Source organism: Bactrocera tryoni, chromosome 1 (assembly GCF_016617805.1).
Source record: "Bactrocera tryoni isolate S06 chromosome 1, CSIRO_BtryS06_freeze2, whole genome shotgun sequence".
Lineage (NCBI taxonomy): Eukaryota > Metazoa > Arthropoda > Insecta > Diptera > Tephritidae > Bactrocera > Bactrocera tryoni.
In genome coordinates this window covers 57,498,010-57,514,412 of record NC_052499.1, presented here as the reverse complement: position 1 = coordinate 57,514,412, position 16,403 = coordinate 57,498,010, and the positions used below count along the sequence as shown (strand labels likewise).

General features: G+C 35.0%; 2 protein-coding genes across 3 annotated transcripts; both read right to left on the bottom strand.

Moving 5' to 3' along the window:
* Positions 1 to 48: 48 nt before the first annotated feature.
* Positions 49 to 8,961, bottom strand: LOC120766856 (mucin-5AC). Its single transcript, XM_040092587.1, has 9 exons — positions 8,679 to 8,961; positions 8,370 to 8,590; positions 7,501 to 8,186; positions 7,358 to 7,412; positions 2,882 to 3,890; positions 1,818 to 2,812; positions 1,603 to 1,744; positions 662 to 820; positions 49 to 586 (listed from the first exon to the last, which is right to left on the bottom strand). The coding sequence occupies exons 1-9, from the start codon at positions 8,892 to 8,894 to the stop codon at positions 371 to 373; spliced, it is 3,699 nt and encodes a 1,232-aa protein (XP_039948521.1). The 5' UTR covers positions 8,895 to 8,961; the 3' UTR covers positions 49 to 370.
* Positions 8,962 to 10,840: 1,879 nt separating this feature from the next.
* Positions 10,841 to 15,947, bottom strand: LOC120775990 (polyadenylate-binding protein-interacting protein 2). Of its 2 annotated transcripts, XM_040106429.1 has the most exons (5): positions 15,834 to 15,909; positions 14,946 to 15,064; positions 12,547 to 12,724; positions 12,276 to 12,376; positions 10,841 to 12,164 (listed from the first exon to the last, which is right to left on the bottom strand). In XM_040106429.1, the coding sequence occupies exons 3-5, from the start codon at positions 12,688 to 12,690 to the stop codon at positions 12,035 to 12,037; spliced, it is 375 nt and encodes a 124-aa protein (XP_039962363.1). In that variant the 5' UTR covers positions 12,691 to 12,724; positions 14,946 to 15,064; positions 15,834 to 15,909; the 3' UTR covers positions 10,841 to 12,034. The 2 variants fall into 2 exon arrangements, with proteins under 2 accessions (XP_039962363.1, XP_039962357.1); XM_040106423.1 differs by lacking the exon at positions 14,946 to 15,064 and having other exon boundaries at positions 15,834 to 15,947.
* Between the last annotated feature and the right edge of the window lie 456 nt (positions 15,948 to 16,403).

The window sequence follows — 16,403 nt, the reverse complement described above, 5'->3', positions numbered from 1 at the left end:
ATGTTTATATATATATTTTTTTTTTATTTAATTTTCAAACGGGTTTTCTTTAAATGTTTCATATTTTCCTTATTATAACGAACGGCATACAATTCCACTTTATGATTGCTTGATTATGTTCCTGCAAACCGACTTTTCATTCCTTGCCCTATTTACTTTTGAAGCAAAATTGGGCTGTTGTTAGTTTATAATTTTTTAATAGTTTTCTTTTTCAATTTTAAATCTAATTAGAAGTTATATGCATTAAAAAGTTTTGAGGGATTAGTATTCTTTTGTAACTTGGAAGTGTTTCTTTTCTTAGTCTATTTTGCAAAAATGTCTTTTTAAAAATTACTAATGAGTTAGTTTGCAACGTGTTGAAGTGATTTCACTATTGCACAAGATAATCCTTGTAGCCACGTAGCGATTTCAATTGTTTTTTAAGTTTTGTTATTAAGTCTGAAGGTTGCACCAATATGGAGATATCGCGTCCCACGGAATTCAAGCGATCGCGTATCTCATTTTCCTTGAAAAATAGATTCAAAGGTCGCCCATTGATCTCAGTAAGTACCCAGAATGTAAGTGTTGTGCCATCACAGGATTGTGCCTAGAATGGAAGAAGTAAGCGACATAAAAGAATATATTCAAAAATGCTGAGCTAAAGAATTAACGGTGTGTTTACCTTGGGTGGCAGTCCATGCCGTGCTGCTAAGCTATTTGGCACTACATCAACAATGGTGGCTGTGTTGCCATCGCGTATTAGACCCAAACACTGACCCTCACGCTCACGTCGTATAGCGTAGCCGCGACCGAAGGGTATGCGACGTACGAGCACCTCGACCTGGTAAGTCAGAATACAGTTATAAATTAATAAAATATGTTAGGAAATCTAAGTCTGTGTGTTGATGTCAAGGAATATAAGTTTAGGTTGAAATATTTCGAGACGTCGGGTAGACGAATTTTTTATTCTATATTATTATGTTCCCCCACAATCGAGTCTACGTAGCTCTGAACATAATATAGCTCTTCAACACTCATATTGTTCAGATCGGATTACTATGGCATTTAACTGCCGTACAAAGGGGCCGATCGAAATAAAGTTCTTGTTTGGAAATTTCGACAAGATATGTTCACAAAATTTTGTATATATTACTGTTCGAAGTAACCTACAATCTCCGAACACTTTGTTCAGATCGGATCGCCATAGTAAAAGCTCACCGATCAAAATTAAGTCCTTATATGGAAAACTTATTTATTTGATAAATAATCTTTCCAAGATTTAGCATTTATTATTGTTCAAAGAAATTCTCCGAACATATTGTCCAGATCGGAAAACTATAGCATACGGCTGTTATTGTTGTAGCGGCAGAATTCTGCCGAGTTGACAGTCCTTGACCGGATAAAAAACCCGGGTCCGTTCCGGTTACATAGATCCGACTGTCGTGACTGCTATTCAAACTGACCGATCAAAATCAAGTCCTTGCTTGGAAAACTTTTTTATTCAACAAATTATCTTTAGGAAGTTTGACATAGTTTATTGTCCAAGGTACTAAACTATAGTATCGTGTACATATTTAAAATAAATAATAATAAATAAAATTTGCGATAACTGTAAGCACTTACAAAAAGCGTATTCGTGTTGCGTATTATTTTGTTGGCCTCATTTGCTGTAGTTATCGCTGTACCGGCAATGGAGAGCAATTGGTCGCCGATATGTAGTGCATTGTACAGCACTGGATGTTCTTTTTGCTTCCAACCAGCCACCCTAATGATAAAGCGAAAGAATTGCACATGAAAATTGTCGCAACAAACACAGTGTGCCGGTATCAACTACTCACCACACAGCACCAAAAGCATCTACCCATGCAATTGAGCCCAGGCAATCTTTGCGTCGCAGCTGCAGGCGCACCCCACCGGGATGCATGATTTCACGCCGCAATTGCATGACCTGATGTTCGCGCAGTGTCATGCGCTTATTCGCCGGCGAACTATTAGCACCACTGGGTGATGGCAGCGGCGATGATAAACCAATGTGGCTGCCAGCTACACCACCGTTCCCGCTATCATTTGCCAGTCCATTTTCGGCGTTGCGAAAAGGTTGGGGCGGATGTTGAAAGCGCAATGCTGTATTACGCGCGCCAGGCAGTTCATTGTTGTTGGTACCGCGTGTAGGACCGGTGCGTGCATCAGATGTAGAAGAGCTACGTCGACGTTGCTCCATTAATTCACTATTGCGACTGCGGTTGTGCTGCGGTGCATTCGAACTGCTACCGGTGCTGGTTGAGGGTTGCGGCACAGATACATTGTCACCATTGTTGTTTGAAGTCACCGCACTGCCACTTTTATTGCCTGCAACAGCTTTTGGTTTTCCCTTTACCGCAGACGCTTTAAGTAAATGAAAATCACGGCGACTCGGTCGAGTCGTTATCACAGCTTCAGTAAGTCCGCGCGTTAGTAAGTGACCGCGGCCAGGTAAGGGAAATTGAGTATTTGTTGTTGTAGTTGTTGGTATCGAAGCAGGCGGAGCTTGATGGGACGTTGGCGGTGGCGATGATGTGGTAGTGCGCGTTAGAAGACTTGTAGTTGTTGTAATGCGTCGACGCTCCAACATGGGACTGACGTTAGACGGATGTGCTCGTGCCATTAATGGCGATTGCATTGCTTTGTGGCGGCTTTTCGGCGGTAGCGACGGTATTTCAACGTGTGGTGTTGGACTAACGGTACGAGCTGCTGGCGTGGGCTTGATTTGCTTATGTGCCTCTCTCTGGGGTATTGGGGAAGACGGTTTGGAAACATATTCGTTTTCGGGTTTACCAGTCGAACTAGATGCCACCTTGGAATTCAAGAAACAATAAATTAACTTTAATTCTACGAAAAAAATAATAATAATAAATCGTTTTACCTCAGCGCGCGCATGCGTCGTTGAGTTACCGATTAATGTGGGTGATAGTGGCGGCACCGTGGTCGTTACGGTACCTATGAGCGTAGCGTTTGACGAGATGTCTAGCTCTGGTGGATTACTAGTTGATAGAAAGACCTTTTCATAGTGAACCGATCCAGCATTATGTTTGATAGTTGCTTCTGGCGCGATAACATATCTGTCCGGCCTGTTTGACGTACTAGCATTATCCACCGTTATATTTGTTATGCCTGAAGTATTAGCTGAAAGTATGATTTTCTTCATCATTTTAGGCGTCCCATTATTGCTGGACGCGTTTGCTGGCTGAGCCGTCGAACTGGATGCAGATGAGTTGTAACACGTGCCATATAAGGAAACGGCATTGGAAACAATGGTGTTGTGCGCTTCTGGAGCTTTGGCAGTCACTACTGGGTTATTGCCTATTACATGTACCGTTGTTATTTTCAACTCCTCTGCGGGTAAATTCGCCGTTGTTGTTGCTGATGAAATGTTGTGGTTCGGCCTTTTTACTGGTGTTGCATATGGTGTGGTTTTTGTGGTAGTATTTGTTGTTGTAGTAGTGGTTTTAGTACCAAGTACCTGTATTGTACTACTATTTGATTTTGTGGACGGAATGATTTGCACATTGCTTTTGTACTCGGTCTGTACGGCATCGGGGAATTTGAAAATTTCCCCAGTGACCCGTTTATTGGACACTTTTGCACTGGTTTTTGTTTCTTTTTGCTGTTTCAGTTCATTGCTATCGTTTGCTGATACTTGTATGATGGTGATGTTCATTTTATCTACATCTAACTGTTCAATTGATTCACTGTTAGTCGAGGTAATGGAAGTATTCGGCCACGTATCGGATTGTGGATCTACACTGATCTCGAACTCTGTGATATTGTCATCACTCGACGTGGTGGATACGTTATGAGTAATTGAGGAATTTGTGACTTCCTTTCGGGATGTATCGGCAGCACCAGCGGACAGCGAACGGGAGGTTTGAAGTCTGAAAAAAAAAAAAAAAAAACAAATTGGGATTTATAAATAGTTTGATGTATTTCATTTAAAATTTTGATCAGCTTTCAATCAACAATAGATTAAAATTCTTGGCATTTAAAAATTCTTTTCGAATGTTGATGTCAAAGAGAATATTTTTTGTGTCAGAAATACATTCCAAGTTTGGATATTTCTTGGTCGAAGCTCGAGCGCTAACAGCAAGAAGCTTTTAGAAGTATTGACAGGTAGCAGGCAGAGAGAAAGGAATTGTAATTAGAAAACATGGAAACATATTTCTCTCAAATAAGAAGTTTGTAACACCCAGAAGGAAACGTCGGATATACTTAAAATATATATATCAATGATCAGCGTGACGATCTGAGTCGACTGTCTCTTCGTCATTATAAACTTCATTTGCTTTGTTTTTAGGATAAAGATCTGAAATTTTGAACAGGTACTTTTTTCCCCAAGAAACTGCTGATTTTTTTGGACCACTATAGAGTATAGCCGCCACACAAACTGATTGATCAATCCGTTAGCAAAAGAGTCGGGTCTAAGTAACCGGAACGGACCCAGATTTTTATCTGCCCAAAGACTGTCAACTCAGCACCATGTCTAGAAATTACATCAATAATGTTTTCTGCCGCTACAACAACAACAACAACAACAACCACATCGATCAAACTTAAGTCCCTCTATCGACAACTTTCTTATTTGATAAAATATCTTCTAAGAAACTTGGCATACAGGGTTTGTCCAGACTGAGTCGATATAAAAAAAAATTTATTGAACCAATCGTTGCAATTATTTAAAAACCTTCAAAATAGGCTCCTTCTGCGTCGATGTAGCGCTGCCAGCGCGATTTCTAAACTTTGAAGGCGTCACGGAAGGTATACTTCAGAATAACCATGAGAGCCGAAGTGGATGCTGCTTGAATTCTCTGTCATCGGTCTTTTCAGGAAAGAACAAAAAGTCCGTGGGGGCCACATCTGGGCTGTGGTGCAACTTCCAATCGGCTGCGATGTCTTGTCAGACCCGATCGACCCTTAGTTTGAGTCTCTTGAGGACTTCCACGTAAAACTTGGCGTTGACGGTTTGTCCAGGAATAACAAATTCATGGTGATCGATGCTTTCGATGTCAAAAAAGACAATTAGCATCGTTTTCACTTTTGATTTGCTCATTCTTACGGTCTTCATCAGTGTCCTCTTCCCGGCCCTCCAAAAAGGCTTGGTGTCATCGAAACAAACCACTTCTTGCTACAGAAACATCTGGGTAAGCCTGCTTGATTATATCAAATGTCGGACAAACCCTGTATATTACGATTTCTGATCCGACCACTACAGGACATAGCTGCCATACAAACTGGCCATTCAAAATGGCGGTAAAGCTCCTTTTTTGCTATAAAAAATGCATCTGTGAAGGCTATTATAGCTTCGGGGCAGCCGAAGTTAACGTTTTTTCTTGTTTTGAAATACTTTAAAGACTACCCAACACTGCAAATCGAAAATTTCGATTTTTTTTAATTCTACAGCTCTGACATATTAAATAATGTTTTTAAATTTTCACCCAAAAAATTAAAGAGAAAACGAATTTATTTTATAAAAGTCGCATAAATAAACCAACACCAAAGGATGTATGAAGCTTCGCATTGCAGCAATGAGAGCAGTGAATATGAGCTCAATGGTGATACACTAGATCAATTGTACAAGGAGCAATTGCAAATGCTCCGCGAGCTTGTCTTCAAACAAAGTCGCACAGAAGATATCGAGCTCTGTCGCAAATGGCTCAAGATATTCAGTAAGACTAGCAAGGGAGAGAAAATGGCGAGAAATTGTCTATGCTCGCTTATGCAGCAACAGTTGCAGGAACAAGGCATGTTGGGTGAGCCCTTCACCAATTCGCAGAACTGCAATCGTGACTTGGAACGCGTGCTCCACGAGCTGGACAAACAGAGTTTCCTTAGCGCCAATTACATACAACAAGCGCACACGATGCGTACATTCGCCTCCCACGATAAATGTGGTCAATGTTACCAACATTATCCCGACAAAAAGCATGGGCACAATCAACCGCTGCATTATAATATGCGGCACGAGGCCGTGTGTGAAGCGTGTTTGTACGAATACACCAACGAAGGCGGCGGCGATTGCGGTAACGGTAAACAGCATTTGGACGCAGCTCGTGGCAATTGCATTTATGGAAATAATTTTTATAATAAACAGTACAGTACAAAGGATGAACGAGCTGGTGGCGATGCTGCGACCCTCGATGAGCTGTCTACAGAGTGTGAGGAAAACGAGAAATTAACAGAAAATCTGTTATTACGTCGCGAGGTGGAGACGTTGCGTTTACAATTAACTGAGAAGGAAATCGAAAATATACATTTGAAGGAGATAGTGGAGAAATGTGAAATGCAGAACTCTAATTATGAAAACGTATTGGAGGGAATACGTAAAAATTTGCTCCAAGGTGTAAAGCAAGCTTTAGAGCAATGGAACGCGGAGCCGCAGCCAACATTTCCCATGAAGCTTTTCGAAATTCTATTCAGAGACTTCGAAACATGTGACGATTTTTTCTCATCCATAAAAGCATACGATATTGAATTTGAGCAAATTATTGCCAAACGTTTTGAAAACGAACTAATTAAACGTAAGGCGAAAATAACAAGTCACATTTGTCGGAAATTGGTTAAGGGCAAAAAGCGTCTTCAAGAGAAATATGAACAACGATTACGCATGCAAAATTGGGCACAACGCTTGCAATTGAAGTTGGTGAAACTCAAGTGTTTTTCGGCATTAAGGCAAATTTTCATAAATGCACAACTGGAAAAGGACGGAACTGGCATGAATGAAAAAATGTGGGAGCTTTTGCGTGTTTTGGAAGAGAAGTATCAGACTATTGTCAATGAGATAGTTTAGGCTACTATATTGTATATATGTATTTATGAAACTTTATTTCAGCTTAAATAAAAAAAAAATATATATAAATTGTTATTCGCACAATTTGACTTTATCTTTTCTAGAGCTCCTTTAACCAAATATATAGATTTGGGTTGTTATGTATGGTTTGTATGGTTTAATGAAAGTCTTGCTTAATGTAAGTAGCCACAAAACATTTACACTAGATCATCTACGAGTATTGAATATGAAGGCTCTGCGTGAACTCTAGTTCAAAATGGTAGAACCCAAAATACGTAGGCGCAAAAAAACGTGAAATAAAAAAAAACATTTTTTTTAATTTACAATTAATTATTCTTCAATCGGGTAAAATTTTAAAAATTATTTTTAATCACATTTTTTACAGCAGAAAAAAAATTATTTAAATATTAATTCAATTATTTTCTCACTATTTGCAATTCTGATATAACTTATATAACTCCTGGCAATTAGAATTTTTTAATGCTCGCAAATTCTCTCTTCACGAATCTCTTTCTAATATTCCCTATTAATTAATTTATTACATTATTATTTACGTACCTTGATGACACAACGCTTTCTGCTTGCACCAAACTTTCCCAGTTTTTGATTTGATCTGTCAAAAATATAACAAATAAATATGTAAAATACATATTATACATTTATTTTCATAAAAAAAAACACAAAAACAATACAATGATTACCTGCTGATGCACGTTGTCCGATATCTACACGTACACTGTTACCAGAACTAATTGTTGACGTTCCATGTCTTTGTTGTGATTTTCTTAGAATTGGTGAAAGAAACTCATCGTCAAAATAGGTGTCATTCGCATCATGAATAAAGTTATTCTCCTCCATATGTAAAGCATCGTTTATTTGCTCGCTATACGCACTAATAGGATCGGAAAGCAAATTCAGGAGATTCTGTGTAAGTGTATTCGACATGGCAGTAAGGGCTGGTAATGCCGTTGCTTGAGGTGTAGTAGTTGATACATTGGACACTGACGAATTGCTACCACTGTTGCTTACGTTTGCCGTAGTTGTGGGCAGATGTACTCTGCCACTATTACTAGAAATGGTTGTAGTTGTTGGCAGAGATTGTGCTACAGTAGAAGTTGTGACTGCTATTGTAGTATTAGGTCGTTCTAAAAGAGCTTCATTAGTAGCAATGTCTTGAACTGAACTTGGTGGTACAATGCGTTCAACGCCTGGTACTATTGCTGCTGGTACGGGTGGTGGTGCCGGCAGTGGTGATGTTGGATCACGAGTGGGTAGGAGTGGAGCACGTATTTCAGGTAACTTTGTATAGAGATTCTCTCGTGGCGATAGAATTTTCATTTCACGCAATTTAGACCGTAACGTCTCAACCCATTCCTGCATAATTTCCCTGCAAAAAGTAAACATAGGAAAGGTTTTATATAAAACAAAAATTAATTTTCAGACAAGCAAAACTATAAATGAAGACAACGCGTCATGTAATGTATACAGAAAACAGCTGAGTGCTCATCAGATTGTAAAGTGTAATCCATTACATTACGCTTGTTTGTTAAGTAATAGATGTGCACCCTACCATGACATTGCATGAAAGCGTATCACTTCATTAGCAAGCGTGACGACAAATTCGAATTCATGTGAATTTGGAATGAGTGCATGCGAAATGTGTAAAGTGTCCTGCATCGAAACGATCCACTCCGGACTGTGAGCAGCTGCCTGACGAGGCTCTGCATATCCCTCCAAAAGGGCGTCCGTGTCATCGTGCACACAAAAAACAACCCAGCTGCGATCAGATTTCTGAAAAATAATAAGAATGCATAGTTCTTAACACACATTCACATTTTAAATATTGCAAAAAAAAAAATAATTATTTATATATACTCACTTTGGGCCCTACAGTAATTTTTTTGCCTTCAGCTGTTAATCTTTTAAGCCAAGTATTTTTATGTATTTCTCGAAATTGCGCTGGGTTTGTATTAATCAAAGGGGCACTCCCACTTCCACTGTTAGCACCACTACTCAATGTGCTTATAGACGAAGATGTAGCTGTGGCAGCTGTTACCGATGCAGCTGCCGTGGATGAGCTCGTAGCCATTGGCATATAAATTTTTGTAAAAATATTTAACACTTCATACAATAAAATATTGTAACGACATGATATTTTTTCTTAGAAAAACCAATTACTAATTTCAATTAATTTCTTAGCAATTAATTGTAATTTAATATCGCAAGCGCTTTCGCCACATTCAAATTAAAATGCAATTACCTATTCGCAACATTTGCTTAGTTATAAAAAAAAAATGGGGCCAATTAGTTTCCACACTTATTAAGGAGAACTATGAAATTTTATTGTGCAATGTAGTTTATGCATTTGTTTACAATATGAAAACATCAGTGCTTCTGTAGCAAACATCATTAAGCACTGCCAACGACACCTGCTCGCTCTGACGACGTTGACGTTGGCGTCGAAGACTTTGCGTTTGTTGACGCCGCCTTGTCTGTCAAAGTTCTGCTCGCGCGCTGCTATTTTTTATGCAGTCTCGCTCTCCTTTTTTTCATCGTTTGACAGCAATCGGCGAAGTGCAATGAAATTTTGCAGACAATTTCTGGCGTTTTTTCAAAGAAGTTTCACTGAAATTTCTCAATATTTTTTCAACATTACAATTTACGATGATTGAGAAGTGCTTTGATCGCAATTTGAACAATTTTGAAACACTTTAAATACAAGAAAACTAATTAGAATTGCAGCATCCTAATAAATTGCTAATTATTGCACGACGCCATGTTTGCACTATTAAATGTCAGTTTATGCGTTGCCAACGGTAATACTCTAATCATAGTTGCCAAGAGAACCAAATTTGTTTCATGTTAAACCATAAAAATTACTGCTGCAATAATACATTTTTTATTATAATTTAATTTATTTTAACAGAAAATTTAAATTCTCTATTGTGGTCACTCTCTTACTACACTATTCTCTTTAGTGTAAAGATTAGATTATTTGATTTTATGCCGTTACAACAGCAATAATGACACATCTCAATTATTGAGAGTTAGGTTTGGAATTAGCATCTGAGTTTATCCGGCTTTGAAGCTGCCGTCTGCCAAGACAATTAATGTTATTTGCAAAATCCATAGTATGTAGGAATTTACGCTGAACTGTTCCACGGGAATCGGACTTCCGTGACCAGAACGAGGGCGGATTCTTCTTCAGCCACAAACTGTCAACTCGGCAGCTTAACTAAGAATTCTTTGGCGCTTGTTTGTTCTCACTACATCAAAAACATGGTTATATTGGAATTTGCACTATTGCAACACAACAATACTAGTTAAATCCCCTCAAGCATTACTTTGCAATAGGCGGTGATTTGTTCCCCGAAACTATACTATCCAATCCAAAAGTTTTAATAATCATCTAATCTGCAACTTTGTAAATAACACACAACTTTTTAATTGCTATAATACTTTTTATTCAGATTTTTTAGTTTTTATCTTTTTTTGCTTTGCTTTTTAACTTACAATATTACTTTTTTTTAAGTTTTTCTATTTTTATATCACACATAAAGGTAAGTAATAGTATATATTTTTTTTGATCATGTCTTGCATTTTTACTGTGCTACGATAAATTAGACGTACGTAATTAGACGCATGCGCATTTATCAAACACTTTTGCTAATAACAAACTTTTTTATTTTTATCATATAGTATTTAAGGATTAATCATAAACTACTATAACAGTATTTTTTCCATTAGTCTTTGAGATAATTCTTGCACGAAGCAGGTCAATATTATGAGGCGCTGATGTAAAAATACATACATACATAAAGTTGGAGTGGCGTATATATAATATATGTATATCTATATATATGTATATAAAGAGTTGGCAAAATTAACTATTATTAGAGTATCTACCATTTTCAATTTTGTATTACGCTTGCGCATTTATTAAATAAAATATATACTACGTTAATGTAATAATCATTATTTTTTAGTTACTGTATATCAGTATATCTATGTTTGCATTATAAATTCATTTACACACACATGTTTATTTTATTATTAATGTTTGCTTTATTAGTTAAGCATATCAATACGCCTCTTATGTATGTATTCTTGTAATTTCAGACATTACATTTGACTTTATTAATTTTTTTTGTTCAATTTTAAATTACATATAATCTTACAAAATTCCCATTAAAGCTAAAAGAAGGTAGTGATGGGTATGTCGGTGTGGTTTATATAGAATTTAGTACACTAAAATATATAAATATAGACAGGACAATATTATATATATATATATGCGTGTGTATGTGTATGAGTATGTGGATAATGTGTCGGTTTATCACGATATAATTTAATGGTGTATTGAATTTCAAACGCATAAGTAAAATGTAAGAACAATATAAAAAAAACACATTTATGAACATTTGATACAGAAAGCTACAGTAATTAGGATCACATATGGAATTTTTAAATCTTCTAATATCCTGGACTAACAATTTATCATTTTATTACTTATTTAAAACTAGTTAAATGTTTTTATAACAAACAAAAAATGACCAAAATGCTCTCATTCTCGTTTGCATTATTAACGCAGTTTGAAGCAAGTGTCTTCTTGAATCAAATAGCACGTCTCCAAAATAAAGACAAGGACGATTCGAAAGCAATTTGTTGAGGTATTTATGAAAAAGTATATCTATATAAATGTGTGAATACCCACAATAAGTTAAAAGCAATTTGTACGTTGGACTTGCAACAAACAACTTTCTAAATTATTAGCTTTAAAAATTTTGGAACTAATGCAGGGCAACAAACAGTCAGTTTGCGTAATTTAAAATTATTTTAAGCTTTCGTTAGGTTTTAAGTTTTAAGCTTTTTTTGTTGTATACCTCATATGTATTTTTATAATTTTTATTCGTAGATTTATGTACCTCTCTTATTTATTGACCAATGCTTGCACATAATACCGAGTAAATATTACTCACATTACTCCGCAGCATTATCATAGAGGTTAATTAGTTTTTTTTTTTTGTTTTGTTTTGGAATTTCTTAAATATACTTCAGTAAGAGTATTAGAATTTTTTTGTTTACTTTTTGTTTTGGTTTGAGTTTGTGTATGTTATTCGGGTCATTACGTACAATTTCATATAGTTTTTGCTGATGCGTTCCGTTGGTGATTTGTTTTGATCGTCGAGTGTTGCGTTATATTCTTGTTAAGGGCGTTATTAGTTATTACTAAGTTTATGAAGTACCCAGTCCAATTATATGCTTTTGTGGTACAAACTCAGCGGCCAGCGGGTTCAGAATGGAATGTTCCACATTGTATTCGCTTACGGCTAGCGAGGATAATGCAGCATTTAATTCTTCGGCTCTAGAAGTAAAATAAAAATATTTGTTTAGTTTGTGATAATTTGGTGGAAATAATTAAGTTAATAAAAAGGCGTGTATAAGTACATGTTCGGGTTTTCATTGAATTTCATACTTTGCTTTCTGCCATTCAGCCAGTTCCGCTTCGAGTTCGTCCTCTAGCATTGCTTCCATGCACTCTTGCATAATGTCCTCTTCTTCGAGACGTTTTAATTCCTGAAAAATTGAAAAAGTTATTAGCAAAGCCGAAAAGAATAAGTTGATTTTCTAAGAAAAGCGATAATACACATTTTTTTACGTTTAGTTGCCGCATAAAATATTGTTTTCTTCTTATAATTAATTATACAAACTTATGTACATGCTCTTTCATACAAGTAGCTACTTACATTCTTATCGAACTCTTCTTCATTCTCCATCCAGAGATACTCAGAGAAATCTTGTTCATCTTCTAAATCTGAAAGCGAATCATCCTCCTCCACTACATATTCAAATTGGTCGGACCAATCATTTGAAGGAACTTTCAAAATCATTTTGTTTGTCAGTTTTTGTTTGAAGCTTTTACAACTGCAAACATAAATTAAGAATAAAAATAATATAGAAGACAGTGTTTACATTATGCATATGTATATACATAATAAAAGTAAAAAATATTTTAGAGCCAATTACAGAACGTTATAACTAGTAGGTGATCGTTAAGGATATATGACTTTTAGTTCTTATTAAGATATTCTTAAATATTTATATCCTGAACAGGATATAATAACTTTGCAATGATGTTTGCCACACCGAGATGGAAACATCGCAAACCCCATAAAATATATACTATATAAAAAAGACAAACGTACAGAGCTGCATCGATTTACCCATGTCCGTCTGTAAACACGCAAATAGGTTTCTCATTTTTTTGAAATCTTGATCTGAAATGTTCCAAACATGCCATACGAATTTAACGATTAAAATAAAATCCGTGTATAGCACTTATTTAGTTGAAAAAATTAATGAAATTTGGCATGGATTATAGTCCATAGCAATGCTACTACCTTTCAAATGTATTGTTCAGATCGGACCATTATAGCGCTCCTATACAAACTGACCGATAACAAATAACTAGTATGTAAACTTTTTTGTCTGTGAAGGTGCAAGTGAAGTTAACTTTTTTCTTTCTTTTTTTAACGTTTTGCACTCGAAACCGGCAAGTTCTATATCAGAAAAATACGACGCAAAACAATGTATTAAACATTAGTATAATCTTGTTTTCGTATAATGCACTTTTCAGCACACACACGGACCGAGGTACGTCCATATATACATATATACTTACATATATGATGATGGACTAACTCAAACTCTCCATACAAACAAGTATGCGCTGAGACTGCTTCTACTCTTCTTACTTAAATCACTACCACTTTTGATTTGTTTATGAGTTATTTTCGCATTTGGTAAACAACCAACAAATATTTTCGTGAGTGTTAACAACCACGTATCCCAAACGACTGAAAAGCTGAAGAAAGCCACAAAGCTAATTTATTAGCGATTGGCGTTGGCGTTCTGTGTGTTTTTTAAGTAAATTATTTTGTGCATGTACTGGTGCTCCAATAATTTAATACACATATTTTATTTTTACACGTAGTAATAAGTCAATTAGGCAGCTCTGTATTTAGTCATTAATTTTGATTTTACTGCATTTTTATACATATGGTGCACATACAAATTTTACATATAATATATCCATACATATGTACATACAACTTCTGAGTTATTCTAATTTAAAGTATGTAACTCTTCTATTCATTCATTAAAGATATCTACGGTATGTATCGTCTGCTAAATTGTATTAATTTTACTTACTTATTCTTATTTTATCGCTACAACGCAATTTATGTATATATGTTTCTGTTTTAACCCAAAATGATTTAAATTAACTTATGTTTGTGAGTTATATTAAATTCGTAAATTTCAAAATTCACAAAACAGCTGCGTAGAAAACAATGGCAAAACGAGAATAAACAAAATAAAAACGTTGAATATATTCAATAATACATAAATACTTTTTGTGTTGAAGTGTGTTGTGAGCTAATGAACGCGATTGACTGACTGAAACTGGCAACATCTCAACTTGACGCAGCAGAGCAATCGAATTGGTTCAAGAGAGTTCATAGATTGCTCTACGGGCAGTTGTATATACATACATACATATGTATGTTAAACACGTACATAGGTAGTAGTTGCACGTCGTTGTCGGCCATACAAATGTGGGTATTTGTGGGCAGGTGATTTGCGGCGGGGTTGGAGTCGATGGCAAGTAAAAAGTCTCCCAAGTTTATATACCAACAACAATAATTGAGCAACAGAGAACAAGAGCATATAAAAGTATTTGTGAAATTGATAATAACAGAGAATAAATAAAATTAATCGTAAACAAGTCGTAAAGCATAATTTTTTTCATTACCAAATATTGTCTATTTGTATTATGTACATATGTTTTATATATGTAAATATATTTATTTTATATGTGGTATATACCCAACATTACATTAATTTTTAATATTCATTTTATGTATGATCTGAAATTAGAGCCAATAATATTTATTAGTAGTGCCTAACAAAAAAGTTCTGAGTTTAAAGTATACACTATGGCTAGGAACAAACTCAGGTTTTCAAGAAATTCACACAAGCGACTTCTGTCTGTACCTACTAGTATTTTTAATATACATACATATTTATATATATACATGTACGTACGCCTGAAATTGCAAATATTCACGTAATTAATTTCTGTTACCTTTTAACATATGTTAATTGGACGTTTAATTTATATGCGCAAATGTGGTTACTTGAGTGCACTTTAAATGAACGCGTTTGCCGTGATAATGCTTCCTTGTTTTTATTTCCGGTTGTGTTCTTATTTATAAATAAATATCAGCAAATTTAGAAATATTTGTACATATGTATATGTGTATGTAGGTAAATATTTTGGTATGTATTAAATTAATTTAAAAGAAGTTAGGTTAATGGACAAGTATAAAGTATATATGTATGTAGGTAAGGTTTAAATGTTATAAAATTTTTATTTTTTTTAGTTTAAAATATGCTCTATATTTTGTTTGTCTATCTAGCTATTATTTTAGTTTTAGAAATGTGTATATGATTTAATGAACTACAATAATTATGGTTCTAAGTTGAAAATAGAATGTCTATTTTTCCAATCAGAAACTGCTTATTTTACTGCTTTTCCTGTAATTTTGTTGGTATCTCGAAATGAATAATTTAAGCAACCGTTATTTGATTTGGCTACAGTTAATGTTACAACAAATATAAAATATAAATATAAATATAACTGCATTTTCTCTTTTCCGTACGATTTATTTACTGTTTTTATTAAAATACCACCTTTTGCAAGAGAAATCTGTTTGGAAAACAACAGGACTATTCCAGTTAGACATCCGTTAGCAGGTGTATTTTTTTTTGCATATTTTTTATATTCCTTGGTTTGAGATTATGTTTATTGCAATTTAGCATAATTTGCTAAGTTAAAATAAACAAACAAACGCGTACAATACAGAAATTATAAACAAGATGGAGTACACAACTGATTGTTCTTTATGTCATTTTCTTTGCAGTAGTCAAAAAATTGGGATAATTCTCTTTGCTCGAAAAATATGAAACTTACACTAGAACTTTTGTAAATCTGCTTATAGCTAAAATGCCAAACAATAGTTCCTTCAAAAAAATGCACTGAAAATTTTGCAATAATTCGTTAACACTAGAAATTTATTAAAATTATACACAAAAAATTTGACGTCCACTACGTACAAAATCTTTGTAGCTCGTTCCGACAGTGCTGGTGTAACGCAAAATTCAGTGATGATATATTCGTTCTAACTCATTAGGGTTGCAGTGCACTGTCTAAATAATTTCACAGTGTTGAAATATTTGCGAGTTTGTTAGTATAATAAAAACAATTTAACATCTTTTCAACACTTTGTTAAATGAAAGGTTTAAATTATATAGAAGCAGAATAGTCACCCAAAGAATTTAATATTGCAAAACAAAAAACATAAAAAAATAAAATAAAATAAAATAAAATGGTATTTAATTAGGATTAGAGTTATGTTAGAAGTGTACGGTGTTTTTAATTAAAAAGTGATATTTTTCTGGTTGTTGTTGTTGTAGTGGCATAATTCCTATCCTAAATAAATATAGGCAATGTTGCAGAATTGATTTCCATTAAAAAATTGCC